The sequence below is a fragment of the Prinia subflava genome, chromosome 9, assembly GCF_021018805.1.
Source record: "Prinia subflava isolate CZ2003 ecotype Zambia chromosome 9, Cam_Psub_1.2, whole genome shotgun sequence".
Lineage (NCBI taxonomy): Eukaryota > Metazoa > Chordata > Aves > Passeriformes > Cisticolidae > Prinia > Prinia subflava.
The window spans coordinates 32,730,318-32,757,525 of NC_086255.1; the positions used below are offsets into that span (position 1 = coordinate 32,730,318).

Genomic DNA, 27,208 nt, shown 5'->3' on the forward strand with positions numbered 1-27,208 from the left:
GACACAGCACGGGGTATTTATTTCACAGCCGCTACACAACACCAGGGGCCGGAGCAGCCACGCAAGCACAACATGAGGGGGGATGCGGGGAGGAAGGGGGGGCAGCTTATCTATAAGGGAGTTTGTTGGTTTTTGTTTTGTTTTGTTTTTCCTTTTTTTCCCACTTTTATTAGCGCCATTTGCCCGGTTGAAGACCACGCAGCAGCACACTAGGCCTACAAGGCTCTACCCAAAAAAAAAAAAAGCTCAAATTCGCACAAGAGCGGCACCCCCCTGCCCCGCTTAACCCCTCCCCGGGCGAGCACCCCGTTGCCCCGTCCCACATGGGGCTGGAGGGGGGAGCACCCACCCCATGCTACACCGGCATCGGGGGGGTCACGGGGACCCCCGGCTGGGGGCTGCCTCCCGGCCGTGCCGCCCACCAGGCTCTCCCGCTCCTCTTCTACCAGATGTAGCCACCGTCGTCGCCCTCGCCCGCTTCGCCCTCCTCTTCCTCGCCTTCCTCGCCCGCCTCCTCCGGCTCCTTCTCCTCCTCGTCCTCCCAGCCCACGCTGCTCCCGAAGTCGCCTGAAAACCCCGTTGCTTCATCTGGGGGGCGAGGGGTGGAGGTTGAGGGGCAGTGCCGGGGCTGCAGCCCCATCCCCGGGCGGGCGCTGCCCGCAGCTCTCACCGCAGTCGGGGCTGCCGTGGCCGCGGGTGCCCGTCAGCTCGGCCCCGTGCTGGTCCACGCACCAGCACTCGCCGCCGCCCGGCTCGCACTGTGCCCGCCGGTAGTAGCCATCCTCATCGCAGCTGGGAATGAAGGTGCCTGCAGGGAAGCGATGGCCCCCCACCCCCCCCAAACACGTGCAGTGCCAAAGCCCCCAGGGAGCTCCCCATCCTCATCCCGGCCCGGCTGCGCGGGGCGCTGCTGGGGAAAGGGCCCTGGGACGCCCCACTCACCCAGCTTTTTTTTGGTTGCTTCTTGGATCTGGATCTTCTCCAGCTCCCTGAGACAGGGCGGCTCTGCAGCGACGCCACGTGCTGCTCTTAGGGTGGGCATGCAGACCCCCATGGCCAGCAACCCCTCACCCCCCACAGTGTGTGCCCCCAAACCCACAGCCCTCCTTCCTCCCTGTGTGCATCCCCTGAGCTCCACAGTGTGCATCCCCCGGCCCACGGAGTGCAATCCCCCAACACCACGGAGTACATCCCACATGTCCCCATGCTGTGCATTCCCAATGATGCCCATCCCCCTTAACTCAAGATGTGCTTCCTCATGACCCACAGTGCACATCCCCACCATGGTTTCCAGCCCCCAAACCCCATGGTGTACCTCTCCCCCTAAGGTGAACATCCAACAGACACCTCAAGCCCATAGCAAGAATTGCCCATTACCCCATGACATGATCCCCCCCATGCTGTGCTCCCCTCCCAACCCACACTAACACACACCATGGGTTCCTTAAAATGTGCATCCCCCACTCCCAGCTCCAATCCCATGACGTACATCCCCCAAACCCCCTGTCCCACAGCACGGATCCCCCCTAACCCCATGATGTACAACCCCAATCCCACAGCATGGATTCCCCAATCCACGGCATGCACCCCTCAGGGCACGGACCCCCCAGCCCCCCAGGGTGCATCCCCCTGCCCGAGGGTGTCCCGCCCCCTGCCCTGACGCACTTTCCCTCCAGAAGCAGAAGCACCACTCGGGAGCGGAGACGCGGCCGTCCCTGGAGGTGTCGCAGGAGTTGAAGAAGGCGCGGATGCACACCTCGTACTTGTCCAGGTTGATGGCGGCCAGCTCGGCTGCCTCCAGGAAGAGATCCCCGCTGGTGTCCAGCCGGGCGAACATCCACCCCACCGCCTCCTTGCAGGTGGCTGCCACGCTCCTCTCCAGCGCTGCAGGGCAGGATGAAGCCCGTGGCTGCCTGGCCCTCCCAGGGACAGCAGCCCACGTCCCCTCCCCGTGTGGCGGGGACACGTACCAGTGGTGGGGCTGGCGGGGAGCCCGCCGGAGCCGTTCTGCTTGGCGTTCTCACGCAGGAGCTGGAACCAGTCGCGCAGGCGGTCACCCAGGTCGGCCAGATCCTGCCCGGTGCACAGTTCTGGGGGGTCCAGCGGGCCAGTGTCAGGCCGGGCAGAGCTCGGGGACAGTCCCCCGGTGCCCTGCACCCCGCTCACCTTGTTTGCTGTCCCCGGCAGGGCTATGCGGGGTCGGGCAGGGGCACTGCCCCTCGCACCGCACCGTCAGCTGCTTGCTGGCCAGGCACGCCTGCTGCTCCAGCTTGCACTGCGGGGCGGCAGCGGGACGTCGGCGGGGGGACATGGGCCACAGAGCCCCGTCCCCGCGGCGGGTGCCGCCGTCCTTACCGCCGAGCTGTAGGTGTGGCCGTCGGAGCCGCAGACGGCAGCCACCGGGGCGGCGTGGCAGGGCTTGCAGCCCCCGTGAGCCTTGGGGCCCAGCGGCTTGATCCTGCACGGGCGAGAGGGTGCTGAGCCCCCGCCTCGGCTCCCGCCTTCCTCCCGCCGCCGCCCCGTGCTCCTACCTGTGCTCCAGCTTCTTGCGGCTGATGCACATGGCGCGCTGGTAGCCCTGCGCCACGCACACCTTGTGCCGGCTGCACTTCACCTTCTGGCAGGGGTCCTTGGTGGTGTCCAGGGCTGGGGGGCACAGAGGGACTGGGGCAGGCGGGGACGCCCCAGGGGAGCCCCGGCAGCGCTGGCCACCAGCCGGCCCGGCACAAAGCGCCATTCAGGCTGCAGCTGGGCAGCCGCCTCGGCACCAGCTGCTGCTTCCCGACCCCACCACCGCTCCCAGCCGGAAGGGAAAGGCCCGGGGGAGTGCGAGCAGAGAGTGCGACGCATCCCCCCCATCCCATGCTGGCTGGCACCGAGCCCACTGTGCCCCATCCCAAACCCATCTCAGCGGTACCTTCATCCCCGGGCTGGTTGTCCTCCCAGCTCTTGATGTAGTCATCCTGCGAATTGGGGAGAGCCTGCGTGAGTGCAGGTGGCGGGAAAGGTGACACCGGGCCAGGCGTGCCATCATCCCGCTCGGGGCCACCGGCCCGGAGAGGCTCCCGCTGCCCACATCCCCCGGGCACCCCGATCCCCTGGTGCCCACATCCCCCGGGCACCCCCGGGCACCCCGATCCCCTGGTGCCCACATCCCCCGGGCACCCCCATCCCCTGCTGCTCACATCCCCCGGGCACCCCCACAGCGGGAGGGCAGGACGCAGGGGCGGGGACAAGCGGGGTGTCACCCCCTCGGTACCCCTCGGGGCTCACCTCCACCTCCTGGCAGCACGGCAGCGAGAGGGGCCAGCCGGCAGCGAGAAAAGAGAAAGAGAGAATGCTCACCGTCAGCTCTGGGACAGCCCAAAGCCCTGCTCCCAACCCACAGCGACAGGCACCGTGTGCCAGTCGGGCACCCCGACCTCACTGGCACTGACCACCAATGTGCTCCCCCATCTCTGGCTCTAGACCTGCAATCCTGGAGAGCCTTTACACAGGATAAAGCCAGATAGGAAAGCCAGGGAATAGGGGTGGAAATGGCATTGGGTGGAGGAAGCCCTTGGGAGCCCAGTGAGAACCTCAGGGGATCCCCATGGTGCTGCCACCCCGATTCTTCAATCGTGAGCCCAGAAGGAGTGGGCCAAGATGGATGTTGCTGTCTGGGGAGGCAGAACTGCTCCCACAGGACACTGAAAGCATCCCGGGGCTGTGGGGGAGTAGCAGGGACTCAAACCCTCCCAGCAGGCAGCATCACCCGCCTCACGGGATGCTCTGGGGTGAGCTTTGTGACAAGGCAGGAGCATCCCTGCCGCCCCGGGGAGGGTGGGCAGGGTTTGGGATGGCAGCTGGAAGCAGCGGCACGGCACGGGAGGCAGCTCTGGAGGGGATGTCTCGCTCCAGCACGGCGGTGTTTGCACGGCAATCGATAGCCGCGTTTCCGTGATTGGTAACACTGCGGCGCCCGGCGGCTCCCTGCGGCGCAGGTCTCGCCTTGGCCGCCGGCCTCCTCCCCGTGCATCCCCCCACCGGTGCTGCTCAGCCGAAAACCCCACAAATCCACGGATTTGTTTATTAATCCAGGCTAACTGCCAGTAAGGCTGCAGCCCCCCCGTGTGCGAGCCGTGCCACAGCAGGGTGGGCCCCACGTGTGCTGCCAGCGCCCTGGGATGGGCATCCCTCGGCTCTGACCCCCCCGGGATGCTCAGTGCCATGGGGGGATCACCTCAGTGCCTGCAGGTGATCCCCTCCCGCACCCGCAGCCATCCGAGGTCCCGGGTGCTCAGTGCTGGCGTTGGCCACCGGGGTGTTGCTGGCAGGGGTCTCCAGGGGAGGAATTTACACCTTTGCACCCTCATCCATGCTCTGCCCCCCTAACTGGTTTGTTTCGGGGGTGGTGCCCCCTGCCTTGCAGTGGGCACATCTCCCTTGCTGCCATCCATCCATCCATCCATCCATCCATCCATCCATCCATCCATCCATCCATCCATCCATCCATCCATCCATCCATCCCTCCATCCCTCCATCCCTCCATCCCTCCATCCATCCAATCTTCGCTGCCAAGGTGAACCCGAGTGTGCATCTGAACAAAGACCAGAGGGTCTGGCTCGGGCTGTGCCCCCTCCCTGCCTGGCTGCTGCAGGTGTCCTGGGTCTCCCCAGGATGGGGCTGCAGCACCATGTCCCCCACCCTGGAGGACACGAGCCGAAGGTGTAAAGCGAGCCTAGGAAAAACCCTGATGGCCCCGTAAAATTAATGACTGGAGCTAAAAGCCATCGAGGCTGTTCACAAGGGCTGCGTAACAGCGAAGGGTGCCAGGATCCTGAGCCCGGTGTGCCAGGATCCTGAGCCCGGTGTGCCAGGATCCTGAGCCCGGTGTGCCAGGTGTGCCAGCGCGCCTCCAGCAGTGCCTGCATCCTCATCCTCCCTGCCTGGCGTCCCCCACATCCCCAGGGGTCACCACCCGGCGGAGGCAGCGCCGGCCCCGGCTGCTGCACCGCGCGGGGCTCCGGGGACAGCCCGCGGGGCTCGGGGGAGCGGCAGAACGGGGGATGCCCGTGCCCTGACACGGGCTGCGCTGTCACCGAGGGCTTCAGGCCACGGCGCAGCCCCCGCAAGGGGCGGGCGGGCTCTGCCTGCACCCCCATGTGGGGCACGGGGAGATCACTCCCGGTCTCCGGAGAGGGTCGCTTTGGCATCAAGCCACGCAGCTTTACCGACAGGGCAGGCAGGCGGCGGCGCCGCCGGAGCCGGTGAGCATCCCGGGTACCGGGGCCAGCAGCCGCCCACAGCCGCGGCGGGATGCGGGCACCGCCGAGCATCCCCGGGCGCCCGCGCTGGGGCCGGGCCGGGCAGGGTCGCGCTGCGGCAGCCGCAGCGGCGGAGCGGGGAGTGAGGGGAGGGGGCTCCCGGTGCCCGGCAGCGCGTCCCGTGCCCCCCGGCGCGGACTCACGTCTCGGAAGCGGTTCCAGTGCTTGATCCTGCCGCCGTACTGGGAGATGGACGAGAGCCACTGCTCGTCCTCCATGAAATTGCCGGGGCTCTCCCCCGCCGCGGCGGGCCCGGGGCCGGTGGCGGGGCCGGCGGCGGGCCCGGGGCCGGCGGCGGCGGGCAGGAGCAGGGCCAGCAGGGCGAGCAGGGCCAGCAGGGCCAGCAGGGCGCGGCGCCCGCCGCAGCCCCGCATGCTGCCGCAGCGCCGGGGGAAGCGGGCGCGGTGCGGAGCGGTGCGGTGCGCACAGGGAGGCGCCGCCGGCGAGTGCGGCCGCGGGGCGGCACCGGGCGGCACCGGCGGGAGGGCCGGGGCGGGGCCTCCGCCGCGCCCGCCGCACCTGCGCGCCGGCACCGGGGCGGGGGAGCCGCCGGCACGGCACGGCCGCAGCACCCGTTGACCTTCTGTCACCACCCTGCACCCCCGTCCCTGAGCTGTCCCCGTCCCACGTCCCTCATCCTGCATCCCGCATCCCCTGTCGCACCCCCATCCTGAAGTCCTCGTCCTCCACTACTGCTCCCTACCATCTTGCATTCCCCATTCTGCATTCCCTGCCACACCCCCTCCCGCATCCTCTATCCTGCATTCCTGGTCCCTATCCGGTCCCCATTCCACACCCCTATCCTGTGTCCCTCATCCCTGGTTCATACCGTGTCCCCATCCTGCATCCCCCATCCCCATCCCATCTCCATTCTGCATCCCCCATCCTGCATCCTTGGTCCCTACCAGTCTCCACCCCATATCCCATGTCCTGCATCCCTCAGTCCCTGCCATGTTCTCATCTTGCATCCCTGCCACATCTCTGTCCTGTATCCCCCATCCTACATCCTTCATCCAGCATCCCTGGTCCCTGCTAGGCCCCCATCTCACATCCCCCATCCTACATCAATCATCCCACATCCCTCATTCCTCCCATCCATCCATTGTGCATCTCCCATTCCTTCCACACCTTCGCCCTGTGTGCCCCATCCTGACTTCCCAGTCCCTGCTGCACCCCGGTCCCACAGCCCCTCATCCCCATCCCCACCCCGCATCTCCCATCCTCCAGCCCCTGCCCTGCCATGCTCACACTGCCAGCCCCATTCCTCGGCCATCCCAGACAGCGTTTTAGGCTCCAGGGAACACTCCCACCACCAGCCCAAGGTTTTGCTTTTGGATTTTCCCCTTCTCAGCGAGGGGAAATCAGGGTAGGCAACAAGTGACGACTCACCCCAGCTGCAGCTCCTTCCCAGCTTCAGCCAGGGATGCCACAGCACACATCCAGCTTCTCCCTGCCAGGATGCTCGGGATGGGAAGGAAAAGTGCCAGCAAACCCCAGTGATGACAGGGAAAAAGATCAGAATCCTTAATACTGCCTGGGGAAGGAGGTGTGAAATGAATTTTGCTGTGCCAGGCTAGAGCAGTGGGATAAGCTGCTTACCAGCAAAATTCAACTACCCTCCAAAACAATTGTCACTAAAACATGTTTACACAAGTGGGAAGAGGAGGTGTATACTCCAGTTGTCAAAAATCCGTGTTTGCCTCAACTTCTTGGTGACAGTCTTTAAAAACTTGTCAGGCAGAAGCTTCCCAAGGTGCATCTCCCCTTTCCTGGTGGCTGCGTGAGCAGCTCCTGGGTCTGTTCCGAAGAGGTTTGCCAAGTACCTCTTCAGGCTGGCGGGAAGATGACAGCAACCGGTGTTAAGTGCTCTCAGCACCTCCCTGTGAGTGTGTGCTGGTGCTCTGCTCCCGAGGGAAGCGTTTGGAAGGCGGCTTTCACAGAGCACAGAGGCGTTCTGACGCCGAGGGAAAGGACACAAACAGCCCTACGGTTGTAGCCAGGTACAAGCAAGGGCACCCAGCAAAAGCACACACGATTTCATTGCCTGACAGGCAATTTGGTCTGAGAAACATAAACAGCAACACATTTGGGTGGGGGGAAAGAAAAGCAATCCCGATTCCTGAATGACTCCCACTGCTGTTTGTGTGTGGCTGAACAGCCAGCTCACTCTGGAGGGAGGAATGGGATGAAGACCTCTTAGATCACTGGGACATGTGGGTTCAGCTGGAGCACCCCTATCCCTGGCCGAGACACTCTCCACCTCTAGCACAGCATGATTCCATACCCATGGAAGCAACTAGGAATGGGCAGCAGCACCTGTCCTGTTACAAAACACCCAAACACCAGCACCTTCCATTTTTCAAAGTGTTCATCCTAGGGCAAGTTGAAATCCTGTGTTGCTATTTTTACCAAATGTGGGTATTTTACAGGAAAAAACAACGTTGTCTTGAGATCTCTGAAGGATTCACAATGGAATCAAAGAACTTGGTGCTGCTTTTAATGGAGAAACCACCTACAAGGCATATGTTTTTTGACACGCTCCGAAACGGTCACTGGAAAGAGCTCCAACTATCAATGCTTTCTTATTATCATAGTTATGTGCTGTGCTGGAAGTTTAATTACAGAAACTATCAATGCAACAGGAGATAAACACTTTGCTTTTGAAGGGAATTAATTTATTTGGAGATCTACATCACACAGGCACGCTGCTGGAGATCCAAGCAATGCCTGACCTCAATATCGTTAAATCGTGCTCCAGGGAAGCTCTCCTGGATTTTAAATACTTATTTTAAGAACAAACTTCCTTCTGAAAAGAAAGCCACGCTTAAACATTGGTGATGCCCCAAAAGCCCCAGTTGTAGTTGTTTTCTTGGAAAACCAGCAATATACAGACATCAAAGAGGCAACTTTGTGACATTTTGGGGAAAGAAGGAGGAAGGACCCTGGAAACCCCCAAGGAGAGGGCAGTGGGAAAAGCTGCAGGGAAGTGCCATGGTTCCCATGCTTTGGAGGGGTCACAAGGCATCCCAGCTTGGAGTTCCCAGGTTGCCACTGAAGATTCATGTCCTATAAAACCCTTCACTGAGGGATCACACACGCAGCAGACCCGCTACAGCCGCCTCAAGAGAAGCACAGCTGCCCAGATGTTGCGTAGTAGCCGGAGGCGTCTGAGGAGAACCTCTGGGAGAGACGCACCGAGTCCAGCTGCACTTCCCCAAAGTAGAAGTTCTCGAAGAGCTGAAAGGAAGAAGAAGAAAAACCACTTGAAGGGCACCAGAGAAATGGAGCCTGCAGTTGGCCCATGGCTCTCTCGCAGGAGCCAGCCCTGTCAAAAGCTTCTACTCATAGATTGGCTTTGCCTTTAAATGAAAGTGTTCTTTATGTTATTTTCCCCACTAAAGACTGCGCTTGAACTCCTTCTATCTACAGCAGCAGCTGCTCAAACCTCCCCTATTTTGCTGCCTGTGTCACTGAGGGAGCGCTGGGAGGCTGCTCACTGCTCTGGAGGCACCATCCCTGAGTGGCTCCCGAGGTCGCAGGCCGTGCAGGAGCAAGGGTTGAGGCCAGGAGGTTTGCACCAATCCAGGCCACAGATGCAGAACTTAACAGCTACAGCTCAGTCCTAATTCACACTAGCAGGCTGAGGCACAAGGCTCCTCATCCCAGCACTGACCCTGCTTTGTTCAACAAATCCGTCTTTGTTCAGCAAAGATTTTTTTTTTTTGAGTGCAAATTAAGGAAAGCAAGCCAACTCTGGCACCCGGGGGGTGTGTCCCTGCCCATTAATCCAATCCACGAAGCAGACCAAAGAAATGACATCAGAATTTCTCACAAGAAGTTATTGCTGGAAAAGCATTGTGTCCAAGCATAAAGTGCTCCTCCCGTTCCATTAAGCAGCAGGAAATTGCTCTACCTGGGAACATCAGCTGTGCCTCAGGAAAAGCTGCCTGGTGGAGATGCTAATTTGGAAACTCTGTTTAACCCCAGAGCTGTGAGTCACCGAGAACCTGAGCAGCGACTTCTCCCCACCTTGGAGTTCTCCAAAATGTCCATTCCATCTGTCTGCTATTCAGTTTTCTATCTGTCCCTACAGGCGTGGGCTTGAGACAGCCCCACAGCCCTTCCTGCCCTTCCAGAAGGCAAGAAGGAAAGCCAGCACATTAATCCTCCTGGAGCCAATGGTGCATCAATTCCTCCACAGAGGGAATGACTGAAATCCCAAATAACTACTTAGCATCTGAAAGGCTGCACTTCACCTCCTCCAAAGAGGCATTTGGCTCTGCCTGGCACCGATTTGGGCACAACTGCTCTTTTGTTGGTTCTCCCAAGAGTATTCTATTTTGTAAATACCCTTTTTTCCGGAGGAGACCAGCTAGTTTTCTTTCAGGACAATTCCTGGGTTTGCTGTCACTCCACAAAGGAAAAGTACCATAGGGAAAGTGATTCCCTGCCCATCTTGGGGCAGAGCAAGAGACCCCAGGGCAGCAGCGTGGCCCCAAGGGACACTGTGAGTGGTGGCTCCACGGGGTCACTGCCCCAAAGAAGAGCAGCCTGCAGAAAAGCAGCTGTGCTAAGGAAGCATCTCAAAGCGCGAGAGGAGGAAAAGAGAGGAAGAGAAATGACGACAGCCACACAAACTCCATTTCATACAATTAAAGATTTATACAAGAAAGATTAATTATGTTCCCAAAAGCCTGCGTTGTTCATATTGGAGGACTTAGGATAAAATGTCTCATTAATAAGAGATGGCAGTAAAAAGGGGTTGGTCACCTTTCTCTTTGTGTTTTGGCTGACCTCAGAAGGAAGGATGGTTTCCTGCTCTCCAGGGCTCCCTGCAGTGCTCTGCCATTGTGCCCACTCACCCCAAACTTTAACACCTGTCCCTGTCACAAGTGGTTGTTCACACTGTCACTCCTTTCCATCACAGAGCATCCTCCACCCAGGAAAAACAGAAATCATCTCTCTCTTGATTCCTAACAGAGGGAGTGGTAGGTGTGCTGGCAAGCAAGGAGCACGAGGGTTTGAAGAGAGCCTCCTCCAGTGCCTAAGGGGGCTGCAAGGGACCTTGGACAAGGGCATGGAGTCACGGGACAAAGAGGAATGGCTTCCCACCACCAGAGCACGATTCAGATATTAGGAAGAAATTCCTCCCTGTGAGGTGGGGAGGCCCTGGCACAGGGTGCCCAGTGCAGCTCTGGCTGCCTTATCCCTGGAAGTGTGCAAGGCCAGGTTAGATGGGACTTGGAGCACTCTGCTCTATGGTGTCCCTGCCCATGGGAAGAGGGATGGAATGAGGTGGATTTTAAGGTCCCTTCCAACACAAACCATTCCAGGATTCTATGAAGAAAACAAATTAATTGCTGGGATGTGCCAGACCCAGCAGCAGCGCTAGAAGTCAAACCTTTTCACAAAATAACCAAAGGAAGAATTTTGTTTATGTCATTGCTGCACACCACAACTTGTTTTCCTCGCTAAACACACGTACTTCAAAGCAAAAATTAGTTAATGAGACAAACCCTCCCCGAGCCCCTCTTGCCTCACATAGCCTCAGGGAGGTCACAGCAGAAGGATGATTGGGAAGCCCCAGAAGACACTGCCCAGGTCAAGGGCCCTCCATTTGTACACTGCTAAAAGTGCAGCAGAGCCATTGTACCAAAGCACTTTGTATTCCCTTGGCTTTTATAAGATTCACCACCTCCCGTGTGTTCGAGCAGCTGTGTGTTTCCCAGGGAGGAACGCTGCTAGAACTATTGATTTTTGGTAATGTGGCTGTACTTTCTGAGAGTAAACACGCTACAAGATTTAGAGGACAACCACAGACACTTTTTTCTGCTCTTGTTTCAGGCGGGCTTCTCACCGATGCTCCTGTGCTCCCTGAGGCTTTCCACGACAGAAGCCAGCGGACCCCAGGCACAGAGATCACTGCACATCGGAGACCTGCCTCAGGCAGTGTGGACAGTGACCCCTCAAACATCATCCTCCAACACCTCTGAACACCAGGAATCCTCCAAGACCTCTGAAACACCAGGGAGTGGCTTCCCATCAGGAAAGCATCCTGCGCTCGGGTCCCTGGGGACTCGGGAAGAGATTGCAGAGAGCCAAGCCTCTGCTTTTCACTTTCACTTCTATTTATCTTGAGGAGAAGCCAAGCAGAGCCAAGAAAGATATTTATAACTCCCCCCTCTCCCCAGCCACCACGGAAACGCTCTGGTTTTGGAGGAGCCCTGGAGCACAGCTGATGAAACGCCTCCTGGGAAAGCATCTTAGCATTTTTTTATTCTGCACCAGGAAAGAAGGTACCTGGAGGTTGTTGCCCTTTGGAAGCAACCACTGATAACTGAAGATTGGTTGAGTCCCCTTCCTGTCCTTTCCTACGGCTGCCAAGGGCCCACCTTTCCCTGAAAAGGCTGCAGGGAACACGAGGAGAGGTGGATCAGGAGCGCCCAGGAGGGAGGCAGGGGAGGAGAAATGCAACCGCCCGCAGAGCCGTGTCATTTGATTGGAGTGGGACACGAGGCTCAGCAAAAGCACAGTAATTCTATAAATCCGAACACGCCAAAGGATTTATGTCCTCGATGCCCAAGGAATAAATAAGAGGATGGAGGCCGGTATTTTTTGCTTAAGTATTATAAATGAGAATGATTCTGATGGAGGTAAAGGTCAGCTTACAGAATCAACACCACACATGCAGTGCAAGCTACTAACTCCCATCAAGGGAATAGCACTTAGAGGACTAAGTGCCCTCTGTCTCCCTGCTGACTTCCCAAATTGAATTAGAACGGAATAAGGAAAGAGCACTGTTAACTTCTAACCTCAGACCCAGCACCTCCAAGCAAACACTCCAGGGATGTGCCCTGCCTTTCAAGCCACAGGCAAAGGTTTGGGAAACGCTCAGCAAGGATGCCTGCATCTCCCATGGGGACAGAGCAGGGGCCTGGAGAGTGGCAGCAGCAGCATCCCAGGATCTGTGGGGGGTGGCACAGACTACAGCCACACTGCCCCCCACAAAAGCCATGAGGTCTCAAGAGAAGGAGAGAACCAGATGATGGATAACCCATATTTCACAGGTCAGCCTGCAAACTACCCTAGGCCCAAGTGCTCCTCCCTCTCCCTCTCCCTCTCCCTCTCCCTCTCCCTCTCCCTCTCCCTCTCCCTCTCCCTCTCCCTCTCCCTCTCCCTCTCCCTCTCCCTCTCCCTCTCCCTCTCCCTCTCCCTCTCCCTCTCCCTCTCCCTCTCCCTCTCCCTCTCCCTCTCCCTCTCCCTCTCCCTCCCTGGGAACTGGGTCCAAGGACACACCACTCAGGCCCTGATGAAAGGCAGGCAGCCCTGTGAAACCAAGTTTTCCTCCACTTCTCCCCCCCAAATCGTTTATCCTGAGCCAGGAAAAGCCAGCAGCACTACTGCATTTCTGACACCACGTTTTCTCCCATTTAAGACAGTTCTGTTCAGATGCTGGAAACCCTTCTCCCTCTGACATCTGTTCCCCTCGATTACCCACAAATTACCCAGCAGACCTCCCCTGGGTCTGAAGGAAGACAAGAGGCTGAAGACTTGTTTTGGGAGAGGTGGAATCACACATCAAACCACTTGCTCCTTGCAAACCCGAGCCAAAACTGCTTGTACAAACTTCAACCCCTAAACCACAACAACTTCCTTAACAAAGGCAGAGCAACAGATCAAACCCAGGAAGCCTCTTTGCCACATGTCCTTCCCCTTTTTAAGCCTGTAAAGTAGGTTTTGCTGAGGCAAGGAGGAGGATGACTCCTCAATGAAGAAGTTAAAACAGGCGCCTAAACAACGTCGTGTTCCCAAGCGCGGGTGTTTGTCAAGCTGTCCTCCTCGGGGGGCTCGCTTCCCACAGACAATCCTCCTGGAATGAGACAGCACCTCTGTGCTCCAGCCTGGGAACAACAGCAATAAATCACAGCTAATCCACATAAAGACAGCAGCGATGTGTTTCAGCTCCGGTTATGAAGAGTGGAGGTGCCAACGTAAACTGGGGCTTTTAAATCACCTGTCACGAGCTCAACAAGCATGAGAAATATTAATGGATTCGGCTGGAGAAGCATCGGGAAGTGGGAGGACAAAGTAAGTCCACAGAAAGGAAGGGAGTCAGAGGTATTTAAAACTTCCTTCACGTAATCTCTGGCTCACATTCACGCTGCCTTGGCCTGGATTTTGCCACTACCATCAGGATTATTGATCAGTTTTTAAAGCCTTACGTCGTTTACAGTAGTCAGCCAAAAAAAGACCCATCCTGAATTAATAAAAAGTCCAAGCAGCTCTGCTGAGAGCCTCGAAAATGCCGAGGGAGCAACAACTCACTGCAATGCCTTGCAATTAAAAATTCCCACTAACAAGCAGTGATACCACAGGATAAAACGGATGTGCGCACACACACACGCACACACAGAGACACACCTCCCTGGACTGCGGGGAGTTCTGCTGTGAACCCCAGCCCTGGAAAGCAGTGCCTTAGGGCTGGGCTATTACAGATCAAGAGCACAAAACTGTCCCCAGTGACTCAGCACTGCGGGCGAGCAGCGCCGTGTAATGTCATTAGCCTGTGACAATCCGCCTCACAAGCCCCGCTGCCCCCGGCAGGGAGCTGAGGGAGGGTCCTGTTTTCCATATCTGGAAGGAACACAGAAATTAGCAACTTTGGAGAGGCTGGGAGGAAGAGGTTTGTAGCTCCAGGAGCCTACGGCTGTGGATGAGCTCGCTGTCATTCCCGCTGCGCGGTCCACGCTCAGGATGGGACGTCAGCAATCCCTCCTCTGCTGTTTCTCCTGGATGGAAGATGTTCATCCCCCCCAGGAGGAGTGTGAACAGGCTGAGCACCACTGGGCTCTGCCTCCACGGCAGAGCACGTGCAGGAGGATCAGGCTGACAGACAGCCCAGCGCTGGGAATCGGGGTCCGGCAGCTGACAGCAGCGCACGGAGAGCTCCAGCCAGGAGATTAAATGGAGATTTCAGAGGAGCTGGAGGCTTCACAGCCTCAGCTGCTCTGCACCAAGTGCCAACACTCACAGCTCACCGGCCGGCAGCACAGCCCCAGCGTGCCCCGGTCAGGAGCAGCGGTGAATGAGGGAACAGGCTCGGAAAGCCAGCAGGTTTCCATTGGAAATTAGCATTATGGTGCTGTTATTCCCTCTGGGGAAGGGGAGGAACAAACAAAATCCCAGGCACCTGCTGCAAAGCATGGAGAAAAATTAGGCGGCATTTCTGAAGAGGTGCCTCAATACAGAGCAACAAAACCTGTTTGTCTGCAGACTTTCTGCACTCTCCCGTGGAAATTTTTCTATCTCATAAGAGATGATATATTTGAATTAAAGTTTGTATAACATGTCCACAGCTTGGGATGGAAAACACTGGAGAAGAGCAGAGAACAATCACCCTTCCAATCATCTGGCTAAAGCACAACTGCAGCTCCCATGCCAGACACAGCAGGAAGGCGCTGACTCCTCGGCAAACTGCTGGGCTACTGATGCCAGCACCAGGCAAAAAGGACTGATGGAGGAAATGGCAAAAACATGGAATGACTAAAAATCTTAAAAAATTAAATTCTGAAATGCCAAAGAAACACTCAGTAACACTGATGGACTCCAAGAGTGTCTGCCGAACTGCAGCAAACTCTGACCATCTGAGTTTCTCTGGTTAACCTCCTTTGCCTGCACAAACCACAGCCTCCAATCCTGCTTTTGGGATTCCACCTATTTGTTTAATGCACCTCAGCCCTGCAGCCTCCCACACAGACCTGCCAGGACCTCTCCAGAAGGCTGCTGTTATTTCCCCAGCTGCCACAGTTCCCAGACTGTAGGTATGTGTTGGCAGAGCTCCTTCTTCCTCATCCCAAAAAATTCACCATACCCTGTCCCAGCTGTGACCCAAATTCCCCTAAACTATGACAGACAAACCCCAAACCAAAGCCCCTGGTGGCTCCCAGAAGATGAGACACAACCAGCCAAACTGTCAAGATCTGGGGAGTTTGTTGTATGAGTAGACTCTTTTGCTTTTCTATTTTTGACTTTCAGAATTTTCTGAAACAATTTGGTGCCAAAAAAAGAAATACTTGATGCCCATGTTATTCACTCTGGACACCACTCTGTCAATGATTATCTGTCAGAGGTTTAATTGTGCTTGGAAGCTTGCCAGGAATAATGCAGGACAAGCACAGGAAAAGCAGGTAGGCAGGCATTCATCCAGAGAGGCAGCTCTTCCCAGCATTCCCAACCTCCTCCCCAAATTAGCAACTGCTTCCTTTCCATGGCTTTTTAAAGGATGGCTGGCTGGGAATCCAACATTTTCCAAGACTGTTCAGGTGTTCCAGTCTTGGAAAATGTTGTGCGGAGTCACAAGGGTGGAAGACAAGTAGGAAGGACAGAGAGGGCGGTTGTCACCTGGGCTGTCACCACCAGCCCCAGCCACAAGGCTGCAGATTGTTTTGTTCTGCAAGTGTGCAGCTGGCTCTGGAGTGTCTCTCCATCCCCAATATAGCATCCAGACATCCATGGATGATGCAAGGAACAGCCCTTCCCCTCTCCTTTTCTTCCAGGCTCTGGCAAGATTTAAAAGGCAGCCACCTTTTCACCTCATCTCCCTTAGGAAGAATAAAGCAGGCAGACTTCAGGAGGGAGAAAATCTTGTGTCATACAAGTCCCAGTGGCCTCTCTCTTGGGAGATACCCAAGTCAGGGCTATCTCCTCTATGACACAGGAAAATCCCTTACAATTAAATCACTGGTGCAGTCCCTTGGAAACAACCATCTTTCTCTGCCAAAGCACCACCAACACAAGAAGCAGCAGCAAGTTCATGGAGAGAGATCCAAGGCGCATGACGAGAGGTTTCCTTTTTATATTTTCATTTCCTGAGCCAAAGTAAATGCCAAGTAAACGCCAAGAAGCTCTTGGTACACTCACAGATGCCATCTCATGAGTGTTCTGCACACATTCCATGTAGGAATCATGAAGTGACAAACTGAAGAAAGGACCAGCAAAGGTCTTCAGCTCCACCATCCTCCCCTTCTCCAAGGCAGGAGGAGCTTGGTGGTGGCAGATCCTGGCTTAACATCTCTGCTCAATCAGGATCCCCTTTTCCCAGCTCCTCTAGAGCAGCACCTCCTTACCCTCCCCTTTACAAAGATTTTCTTAATCCCTTGATGCAACTTAAGCCCATTGTTTATCACTTTATCATCCACTACTGGCAAAAGCATTTCCTTGCTTCAAGAGCTTTTCCTGTGTGCTGCCCTCCTTCCCTTTATTAGCCTCAAAACAACTCTTTCAGTCCCAGCTTGCAGACATTTTCTACCCCTCCAATTATCTTACTGTTGTCCCCTGGGCTCTTTGTACCCATCCACGGTATCCAGAACTGGACAAAACCTTCAGCTAAGCGTAGTCAGAGGTTTAATTTAAAGACATTTGCCTTTTTTTTATTATTTCCACAGGCTGACTCTGTCTGGACCAACCCCCCATAAGCCAAACAAGGCCTGTTGGGCTGGCATTGAGGAACTTCTCCATCCTACACCGGTGCCACTGCTCCCTCCTGGCCCTGTCCTTGTTTGCAGCTGCCTGTTTGTTTCTGCCTGATTTCCCAACACTGTTTGGAGCTCTGTTCCCTCCTACTCACGTGTCCTGCCCCTCCCCACCTGGGTTTCACCTGCAGACCTCAGAGTGTATTTCATGCTGCCCGTAACACCCTCCTGACCTCCACGGGTGGGACAAGTCTGAGCTTTCCAGCTCTGTGAATATGGAAGCAGCTGATCCTTCTCTGACTGCTGCCATGTGAAACCTCAGCTCTTCATAAAACTGGAGCAGTGCCACCTCAGCTGCCAGAGGGTGATGCAGCAGTTGGGAGGGTGACATTCAGCAGTAGTCTAAATTAATCTGGCAGGCTGGATTATTTTTTCAAATGGAACTGTTCAGGGCCGGGTGCAGGCCTTTGTTCAGCTGAGATCCCCTCCCCTCCAGGATGCCCCCCCACCCCCCAGCCAAATCTAGTGGTGCTCCTGCCACTGCCACGCTGCAAAATCTTTGCTTTAGCTCACAGTTTTGGGTCTGTTCCCCCATCACAAATCCATGAAAATTCATGCACTTCAGGAAATCAAACCCCAGTTGCTATGGTGAAAGGCATTCTGCAAACTAAGAAACAAATACAAGTGGGACATTTGGAGGTTACCAGATTTTCACACGTCTTTCAGACAAGAATAAAAACCCTTTCAGCAAATTAATGGATCTGATAAGATCCCAGACCTACACCTCAAACGTGAGGGATTTACAGTACAACTTAAGGAAATTAATAACCAAACACTGCATTTCTCCACAGAAGCCTTATCCCCACGGCTCCTATTACAGCAAATGCAGCAACAGTTTCTAAGGGCTGGGCTTTGGCTTTGCTGCAGAGATGGCAGGAGGCTTGAGATACACCCGGACAAGGAGCTCCCATCAGTGTGACCTCTCACTACGCCCACCCAACACCAAGAGGAGGAGTCTAGCTACAGAGGCAGTGTATTAATTCAGACAGACACAGAAAATTACCCAGCAGAAGGGTCATGGCACCTTTGGGATGAACTGCCCACTTTTGCTAATCGGTGGGTTGGGGTTTTTTGCATTTAATATGCTGGGTCCTTGCCTTCCATTAAGGCGCTGCTGTAATTCAACCCCTGCCAGCTCCACAGAGAAAAATCATCTTCTTAAGATCCAAGAGGTGACGCTGTCCTGGCTGGCTGGTGGCACAACAGGGATCTCAGGGAGGTGAGAGGAGGTGGGATACTCACTGGGTGGGAAGCAGAGGCACCCACAGAACCTCCGAAAGGCTCAGCTGCTGGCCTGGGTGGGAGTGCAGCGGTGCAGGGGCAACAGGATTCAGAAACTCTCAACAAACCCTCTTCCAGCACTCACAGTTCCCACTAAAATTAGTCAGAGGAGTGTAGAACACCTCTGAGAGGAAAAAAAAAAGGCTTTTCCTTTCCTTGGTAAGGTCACCAAAGAAATCTCTGTCATGTAAAGGCAGCACAAACCTTCTGCACTGCATTCTCCTCAGTGCAGTGGCTCAGCCTTCCCCTAAAACCTCCAACACTGCCTCCAAGGCCCAAACACTCCAATAAAGATATTTTCCCTCCTTTGTCTACTCTGATTTTTCAAATGCCACTTCAGAATCCTGTTTCATCAAATGCAAATAACATGAATGTGGCCTTTTCTCCCCCTGAAGAATATAATTCGCAGGAAAGCATTTTCACAGCAACCTCAATTTAATCTCCTTTTTTTTCCCCCCCATGATTATACAAACTGATCTCCAGTCTCATCTGCTCAACTGTCACATCCTCCCATCCCACTGTTGCTCTAATTGCACACTGCTGAGCCCCCTCGATTGTTCCGGTACCTCTTGGTAATGATAGGAATTCTCCCCTCTGCGAAGTGGCATCACAGCCTTTCATTTCTGCTTTTGATTCTTCTGTAAAAACGAGGTGAGGAAAGCACTGCCTTATTTCTGAGATACTGATGTTGCACCACAATCTCTTAGTCTCTCGTCACCCCAGTGGATTTTTTTGTTTGGTATTTTTAACTCTAAACTTTCCATGCAGCCACCTCCTGTTAGGTATTTGTTGCAGCTGTCAGTCCTACTTTGGATCTACATCTTTACCACCTCGCTGAGGATAACAAGATGTTCTTACCCTTTCTGAACACCAGGCAGCCTTGATCCTCACCTAACACTGGTTCTTTAGCTCTTTGATTTCACCTCAGCTTAGAAATACATCAGGGAAAGCCTCAGCCTCCTGAAATCCACAAACAAAAATTATACAAAAGGCCTGGGTTCCAATGGCTGCAGAACACAAGACACATTCCTCATCTACAAGTGGAGTTGGCTCTGCACGGGGGCAGATGTTCATTTGTTTGGAGCTTGGTGAGCTTGGGGCATTTTGAGGGGCCAGGGGTTTATTTAGGCCGAGGTTTTTCTTTTCCGTTGCACCTCTGTCTACGGGAAACGTTTTAAACTGAACTACTGCATGGCACAGCCACTGCATTGCTCTTACCCAGCAGGACAGACACAGTGACAGGGTACACCATCAGCTCCCCAGTGTATCAGCCAGTAAATGCACTTTCCCCTGCTCCCAGTGAAAGCAGATACAGTGCCATAACTCAGAACACTCATGCAGGCCTCAAAAGAGAAGGAGCCTCATCAAATGATGCCTTGCCTGACCTAGAAGCCCTCCCTGGGCACTCCTGCAGCCCCACTGCTGGACCAGGGCACGACAGCATGTGTCACCACCCTGGCTGATCCCGCTGCCAGTCTTCCATCCCAGCTTAAAGTCTCCCCTAATGCCCTAAAGACATAAGATGTGCAGCTTTCTGCTGCTGTACCTCAGTAGCTGTTCCCTCAATATTTAATCTTGTAAGCTGTTAATGCACGGATCTGTGCTAAGCGGCAGGGTTCAGCTTTTTCTGCACTCAAAATTTGCTTCCTTCTTGTTTGAATGAGGCAAAGGGCATTCGTTTACTTCTCAGACCTCAACTCAAGCCAACATTCATTCCATTTTGACCCAGTGAGAGTCCAGGTGGTTTTCTTCCTTTCCCTTAAACATTCAACAGAAATTTTTGGCCAGTAGGCCCTTCTGCATTTCTTTTCATTTTTACTTATTCACTGCAGCCTTAGTTGTGTTGTTTTGGTTTGTTTTTTTGGTTTTTTTCACTCAACAGAAATAAATAAAAGCCCGGAGGCAGCGCAGCCTGGTCTCCGGAGATGCCGGCAGCTGCCCCGGGCGCCTCCGTGCCAGCGCTGTGCCAGCTGTGGCGCAGGGCACGGGGCGCTGCCAGGACACGGCGGGAGGCACGGCAGGGAGCTGCCAGCCCTGCAGCTCCCCCAGGCCTGGCCCTGCCCGGCTGATGGTGCCTTTCAGGCAGGAATCGCTGCTCCTCCCTCTGCTCCCCGAGAGATGAGACACTCAGCTCCTGACCGGAGCACGACTGCAGTGCGTGACTGGGATGTTCAAAGGCAGCCTGGAAGGAATATGCATCGCTCCGTATGAAGTGGGCCATGAAGCATCCCCAGCTTTTTGGGACTAGACAAAAGAAGTGCAAAGCCAAAGCTTTTTTGGGCATAATCTATTGGGTCATACAGCCTCTTGGGCTCTCTACCTATGCCAGGAAGCTTTTTTCAGGGATATTCTTCAAGACAGAAGTAATTTAAACTCCCAAACGCAAGTCATCCTACAGGATCTATTTTCTGAGCAGTGTGGGAAGGTACCGGCCTGCACAACCATTTATTAGCACAAATAGGAGTGTATGTTTAACTCTGCGGAACGGGTAGAACAAAGGATTATTAAATAAAATTCCGATTAGTTCAGCTGAAAGCAAAATACCAGCTGGAGCCTGGTGTAGCGCGGGCACGTTATCAGCAAACATGTGCTGCCAGCGCATCTGCACACACACACACACACACACACAGAGCTCTGACCATGGGGAGCTTCAGCCTGCAGCAGCAGAGCCACAGCACTTCCATCGTGCTCCAATAGCTCCCTGAGCCTCTGGCCCCACAGGGCTGCCTGTGGGCAAGGAGAGATGAAACCCGAATTTTCCTGCTTACCCTCCTACCAGCAGCCATGCTTTGTTAGCATTCCAAGTGGGAACACAGCCACTCAGCAGAGCTATCACAGAGTCCCACCGCCTGGAATCACATGCGGGGCACATGGCTCTCCCTCCCACCAGCCTGCCTAACTGCAGCCATATTCATTAAGAGCCCGTCGTTTAGATCCTCCTGCAAAAGTTAACGAAGCCACTCTGCGAGAGGGCAGCCTCCCCAGCACAAGATAAATAATGGATATAAAAGCAGGCTGGGAGGGGACTGCTGCATCCCTGCAAGGTCATGCTGGAATGCATCAGTGGCTCACTGAGACTGGGCTCCTCCGGTAAGAAGCCTGGAGCTATTTATGACTCATGTAATTAATTAATGCCAACGGGCGTTCTGCTGCAGGCACGTGGGAGAGCAAAGGGAAATATGAAGCGGGCAGGTTAGGAAATGTAGTGGAGGTGGGAGAGAAGGATGACATTTCTTGTGGCAAGACATGCTTTGAAGTAATTACGAGCAGTCCAAACAGCCAGCAGCTCTTTTGGCTACGTCAGTACAAAATCAATTAGGAGCTTTAAAAATGCATTGGGCTCGTACTTCTGAGAGCATCAAGAATAAGAAGTAGCCTCGGAAGGAGAGCTGTTGCTTTTCCAAGCACTGCTAGACCCTTCCCCAGATCCTCAGACCCCACAAATGGTGTGACCAGCAGAGGGAGCATTGTTAATACCTTCCCAATCACAAACGGTTTGGGATGAGAGCACGGAGGAGGACCCAGAGTTTGATTTCGTGTGTCTCTGAAGCCTCAGGACAAGTTTAACAGAAGCAGAACAAAGGAGCGAAGGTGAACGCGGAGAAAGCAGAGTCCTGCAGGCACTCAGGGCTCCTGACATACACCTCCCCCTTCCAAAGCTGGCTCTCCCAACACTAGGAGCTATCCAAAACTGCAGATCACATCAAGAAAGGGACCAGGGCTGCGGCTTCCCTGCTCCAGCTTGCACTGCTGCAGTCTCACACTGCACACTCAACATGTGGTGACGCTGAGTCATGACACCGTGCTCACACAGACCGTTTGAGGACAATGAGAGCTTAACCTAATTTTGTCCCTTTGTTTGTCCTCTGCAGAGAGATCAATCAGTTCCACTCCCTGCCTCCACATCCCCCTGCATCCAGTGCCTGATACATTATTAAACCTGTAAATACAAATAAAGCCCACTCTTCCCCTCCTCTGGGAGGGCTCTAAGTCCTTCTGGGCTGTCAAGCTCCCACCCAGCCTGCATCCTCTCTCATGTCTCTTTGTTGCCAGAATATCTTCTTACCGTTCTCAAATGTATCCATGCATTGTCCTCACTCCCTCTTATCAGAGCTGCCTGCAACAAATCCTCTCACACAATGAGGATTGCAAATTTGTGATGTTTTCCATTTCTGCTCCTCTGTGCATCTCTTTTCTCTCTGGACACTTGCAGGGTTCAAGCACCATGGCATCAGTCTGCCACAGCCATCTGGATGAGCAGCAGAGGCTGCCTGCAATCCCAAGCCTGGCTGGCAAAGCCTGGGAGTCTGCAGCATGCTCCCCTTTGAGCCTTACCCAACCTCCACAGTCTGGGGGATTGTGTTTTCTACCCTCTGATCACTGCCAAAGCCCTCAGATCCTGGTGGGACTCCCTACCACTACCCGCTATTTTTCCAGAGCAAATCAACAGCACAGATTAAAAACAAGAAGAAAAGAGTAAGTGAAATGAGAGTGGAGTTTAGTTTCATAAATATATATGAGTAGAACAAGAGCAATGAAGTGCTTCTTTCTGGTGGGCTGAGAACCAAGTCAAGCCTAAGTCTCTAGGGCAAAACAGGAGCAAAGTAAACGACAACACGAACACCCACTTAGCATTCGTGCTTCATATTCCTGCTCTGAGCCTCAGCAGCTTTAGGAATGCTCCTGTTAAATACTGTAATGCTCCCAATTACAAGTGATCTGGACTGTTTATTCTCTGAACAGATTCCCCCCCACACCCCCCACCCAGGCCCAGGAGATCCCATAAGCCTAAGACTAAAGCAGTCTTGAAGAGGTGTTTTGACCTCTTTTGGCTATACAATATCCATAGCTGGCTCCATTTCCCTAATTGTTTCATACTGACCTTGAGGATATTTTGGCCATTAAATGACTCCCGCTCCTTGAAAGATGATTTACCAGGCATTGTGTTGTTTCGCTCTTCAGCTGTAGAGAGAAAAGCCACCACCAGAATGAGCTTCAGATGGGAGAACTCTGTGTGCTGTACTTCACCCCCCACTCTGTCCCTCCCCAAAGTCAGCTGCCAGCTAATAAAACCATATTTGCCCAATTCTCGGTGCAAAAAAAAACCCACTTCCACTTGGATTTTAGGAGGAAAAGGGCTGGAATTGGTGCCTTTGTTGGGATCACCTCTGTTACCTGGAGGGGAGGCCCTAAATCACAGCTACTGCCATGGTGATTCTGCAGGGCTGACTGCTCAGTGCAACACACCTGCTTCTCTCTGGCTCCTTTTCATCTCCCATCCCACCATGTCAGGGTGAGAGACAGCCCTTGCGTGGCCTGGAGCAGCCCCAAATTCCAGGCTGAGCATGCCAGCACAACACCAGGCGGGCCGCGGATGGCACTGACACAAACCTCTGCTGCCTGCACCATGCGTGTGCTGTGGATGCCTCTGCGGGGTGGGCAGGCAGTCACACACACACACACACACACATTCAGAACAGCAACCCAGGCCTACAGCAACTGCCAAAAGCTACGGCTGAGATCCATTTCCCCAGAGCACGTCTGGGTTTTTATATAATCCCCAAGTACATGATCTGTTCTTTCCACAGGACCTCTGCCTCACTCGGTGAATACACTCAGTATTTCTTTTTCATCTCCATCATTAACTATGAAGTCCCCCTCACATCCAGCTTGCTGTTCAAATCCTGTATGGAATACAAAGCGACTTCTATGGCTGCCTGCAGAACGCTGGCAGAATGCTCTCCCCATTGTGTCTGAATGCCTTGCATGCCTCCTGGGGTCGTGCAGAATATAGACTCAGGATGCCAGACCTAGCTGCCCATGTGCCTCCCCTCACACAGAGCTGCATCAGCACTCTGGGGTCACATTTTCAGGGCTCAGTTTGAGAGCTGAACCCCATCTTTACAGGGTTTCTACGCCCTGGGTGTGCTTGTTTGACTTCAGCAGCAGTCAGACCCAAAGCCTGCCCAGAAAACAATGACACAAATCACCTGCTGTTATCACTGTGCCCACAGAGATTCAGAGAGGCAACAGCTAAAGAATTCTTGACACAACCTATTGCAGCGCACAGGGTCCACTGTGCCAGACCACACATGGGGAACCAGGCTGTGACACACTGCCCCTCCCCGAAGATGATGCTTTTAGGGCTGCTTTATAAAGTAATGTGATCAGAATGATGCTACAGACAGCCAGAGCAGACAATCTTTTGGCAGAGACAGCAGACGCCATACACTCAAGAATAGCTCACATTCAGCTTTGCAGCCGTCTGCATCTGATTTAAGGAGAAAGACAATGGAATCACTTTCCTAAAGAAATGGGCAATCTCTAAGTTAACCAAAGAGGATTATGTTTTCATCTTGTTTGAAGGTCAGCACTACACAGTTACCCAGTTTCAGTTTAACACTGGGACACAGAGAGCCCAAGATCTCACCTCCATGAGGAGCAGCTGAGGTCACTTGCTCTGTCCAGCCTGAAGGAGACTGAGACCTCAGGGTCTGCAGCCTCCTCACAAAGGGCAGTGCAGGAGCAGCTCTGATCTCTGCTCTCTGTGACCTGGGACAGGACCCAAGGGCATCACTGGAGCTGTGCCAGGGGAGCTTGGATATTGGGAAAACATTCCTCCCTCAGAGGGAACACTAAACAGGCTCCCCAGGAAATGATCAGAGCTCCAAGGCTGCCAGAGCTCCAGGAGTGTTTGGACAATGCTCTCAGGCACAGGGTGGGATTGTTGTGCTGTCCTGGGCAGGGCTAGGAGCTGGACTGGATGATCCCTGTGGATCCCTTCCCACTCAGGACATTCCATGACTCTACTTGAACATATTTTTCCCTAGCCTAGATACTATGAGTGCTACTGGGTGACAAGTTTTTGAATCTATGACTCTTGTTCGTTGTTTTTTTCATTTTCTTCTCGGTTTTATCTGCAGACATCTGCCCCCCCAGTCCTGTAGGTAAGAAAAACCACACTGAAAAAGCAAACAACAAAAGCATCTGCTGAGCAATAGGACTACTTCAAATGCAAATAGCAGCAAGGATGAAGGCTCTGTACGTACTCGGATCTTTTCTGAAGAGAGTGTTCATGACTGTGGCATGCAGCTTCACCCTATCCCATTCTTTAAGCATCAGGCCAGAGGCCACAAACCGCTCCACCAGCTGATCAGCGACCATCTGCAATCTGGGAAGGCACAAAGAGAAAGAACAGGCCATGTAAAACAAGGAGCCTCTGCATCATCAGCTCTTGGCTTTTCAGCCAGGAGGGTACCAAGTGTGAAATGAAATCTCTGCATGCACACAGGAAAGGGAGCTAGTCCCTGATGGAAAGCGAGCAGAGGCATCAGGATTCAGCTCTAATGCAAAAAGTTCTGACTGTTGAGCAAAGCTTCCTCTGTGATCGCTTCTGCTGCAAATATTCCACGAGGAAGGGCAGATTTAGCACAGCAGAGAGCTCGCTCGCAGTGACAGATGTTACTGGGAGCTGAAGGATGCATCTTTCTACTGCCAGGAAACACAATGTGACTCTCCCTGCAAATGCTAAAATCTGCACACCCTCAGGGCCTTGGGCACCTCGACTCCCAGAGGATCTGCTCAGGGACTGCTGTCCCAGATAACCAACCCAGTCACTGGGCTTGCTTTCTGGAGAGCCCAGAACATGGTGACTGGAGACAAACCCAGTCAGCACATCCTGGTGAACACTCCAGCTCTGGAGCTACTGAGCAAGCAAAATCCAAGGACTTATTCCCACCTTTGTGCCTGGCCCTGACTCAGGATATGGGGGCAGACCCATGCTAGAACAGGCAGCAGGAGCAGGGATCAGAGCAATGTGCTCATGTCTAAGGAGCTGAAGGAACTTCCAGGCTGCTGCTGTGTCCAAAAAATGCCTGCAGTGCCTGACTCTTACCAAAGGCAGCGAGGATATGCCAGATTGAGAGCTCCCCATCTCCAAAAATAAGGCCAGAGGGTTTAAAGTTTATGCAGAAGAATCTGAACTTCTCTCAGCACGTCCCAGGGATTAGAGAGCTTTCTGCTCCGTGAGGTCCCACCACGTTGGTGTCTCAGCTGTGGCAGAGCGTGGTCTGTCCCCAGAGCCTGGAGCTGTCACGGTCCAGGTGCCAGCTCCAATCTCACTGCTGGCTTTGGGCTGCCCCTCACGGCCTGCCAGCCCCCACGTGACCATTCCAAGACTCTGAAGCCACCAATTGTCATGGCTTTCTACTATTTTCTGGCTTTACTTCAGTGATTTTTAAAATTAGCAATGACAAAGATTAAATGAATATCATTACAGACAATACTAAAACAAATTAACGGAGAATAGCTCAAGTGAAAATGGTGCTTTATTACGTTATAAAGTTAATCAAGGAAATAAAACAAATTAGAATGAATTATAATGGAAATTATTTGCCATGTGGGAGGCATCAGAGCATGATCCCTCTTTCAGTCTGAGCCATTATATGTGCAGAAGGGCTTGCCAGCCCCTAATTCTGTCTGCAGTTATGCAAGCTAAGTCAGGATAAATCAAATCTCCTGCTTTACAGCTTAAGCTGATCAAGATCATCCAAAGATCAGGAAGGAACTCCACCCCTCAGCCATGCCAGGAACTACACAGAGCTAACAGGACATCTTGCATGAGACAGGAAGGCACACACCTCTCTCCAGCACAGGCTGCAACAGTCAGATCCAGCACAGGAAGCCACGTGGCTGCTACTCTCCTCTAGTATTGGCCTTGCAGCTCAGAAACTGCCTTCCCATTTCCCTAAGCAAGGCACAGCAGGTTTCAGCAGGCAAGAGGTTCAAGGAGCTGCTCAGCAATGATCTGTGTCACAGGCCAGAAAAAAAAGCAGGGTTTTGTGGAGAAATCACCATTTGTCCCCTCTTTATAATCACTGCTAGTCCAACACAGTGTCTGCTGTCTTCCTGTCTCAAAGGAAGGAAAAGCTGCTCTCCATCAACACAAAAATACCTTTTCTTCCCTCTGCAAAGCTACATGTTTTTCTGGATGCTTGCTAAGAGCTAAGGAGCTTTGTAAGGGGAGAAGTGCCAGATGAATGAGATCAGGAGAAGGTGCTTCACCCAGATGGTGGTGGGGCACTGAACAGG

The 27,208-nt window shown here is 54.0% G+C and overlaps 2 protein-coding genes across 4 annotated transcripts in view; both read right to left on the bottom strand.

Annotated features, from left to right (window-relative positions):
- Positions 1 to 257: 257 nt before the first annotated feature.
- On the bottom strand, positions 258 to 5,965 carry SPOCK2 (SPARC (osteonectin), cwcv and kazal like domains proteoglycan 2). Its single transcript, XM_063406261.1, has 11 exons — positions 5,450 to 5,965; positions 3,274 to 3,282; positions 2,918 to 2,963; positions 2,532 to 2,646; positions 2,356 to 2,458; positions 2,167 to 2,275; positions 1,971 to 2,090; positions 1,666 to 1,884; positions 943 to 1,005; positions 671 to 808; positions 258 to 588 (listed from the first exon to the last, which is right to left on the bottom strand). Exons 1-11 carry the CDS (start codon positions 5,948 to 5,950, stop codon positions 443 to 445), a joined length of 1,569 nt encoding a protein of 522 aa, XP_063262331.1. The 5' UTR covers positions 5,951 to 5,965; the 3' UTR covers positions 258 to 442.
- Positions 5,966 to 7,959: 1,994 nt separating this feature from the next.
- Positions 7,960 to 27,208, bottom strand: part of ASCC1 (activating signal cointegrator 1 complex subunit 1) — a 35,136-nt gene continuing 15,887 nt past the window's right edge. For all 3 annotated transcript variants that reach the window (XM_063406262.1, XM_063406263.1, XM_063406264.1), the window contains exons 8-10: positions 25,168 to 25,289; positions 23,001 to 23,080; positions 7,960 to 8,543 (exon numbers count right to left, since the gene is read on the bottom strand). In XM_063406262.1, the coding sequence (XP_063262332.1) occupies positions 8,427 to 8,543; positions 23,001 to 23,080; positions 25,168 to 25,289 (319 nt within the window). In that variant the 3' untranslated portion in view covers positions 7,960 to 8,426. The remainder of the gene's footprint in view (positions 8,544 to 23,000; positions 23,081 to 25,167; positions 25,290 to 27,208) is intronic.

Coding starts and splice junctions, on each gene's coding strand:
- SPOCK2 (XM_063406261.1), bottom strand. CDS start 5,950: ATGCAGGATGAGGGACGTGGGACGGGGACAGCTCAGGGACGGGGGTGC. Junction 2,459..2,531: donor CGCAAGAAGCTGGAGCACAG/GTAGGAGCACGG, acceptor TCGCCCGTGCAG/GATCAAGCCGCTGGGCCCCA. Junction 2,091..2,166: donor TGCCGGGGACAGCAAACAAG/GTGAGCGGGGTG, acceptor TGGACCCCCCAG/AACTGTGCACCGGGCAGGAT.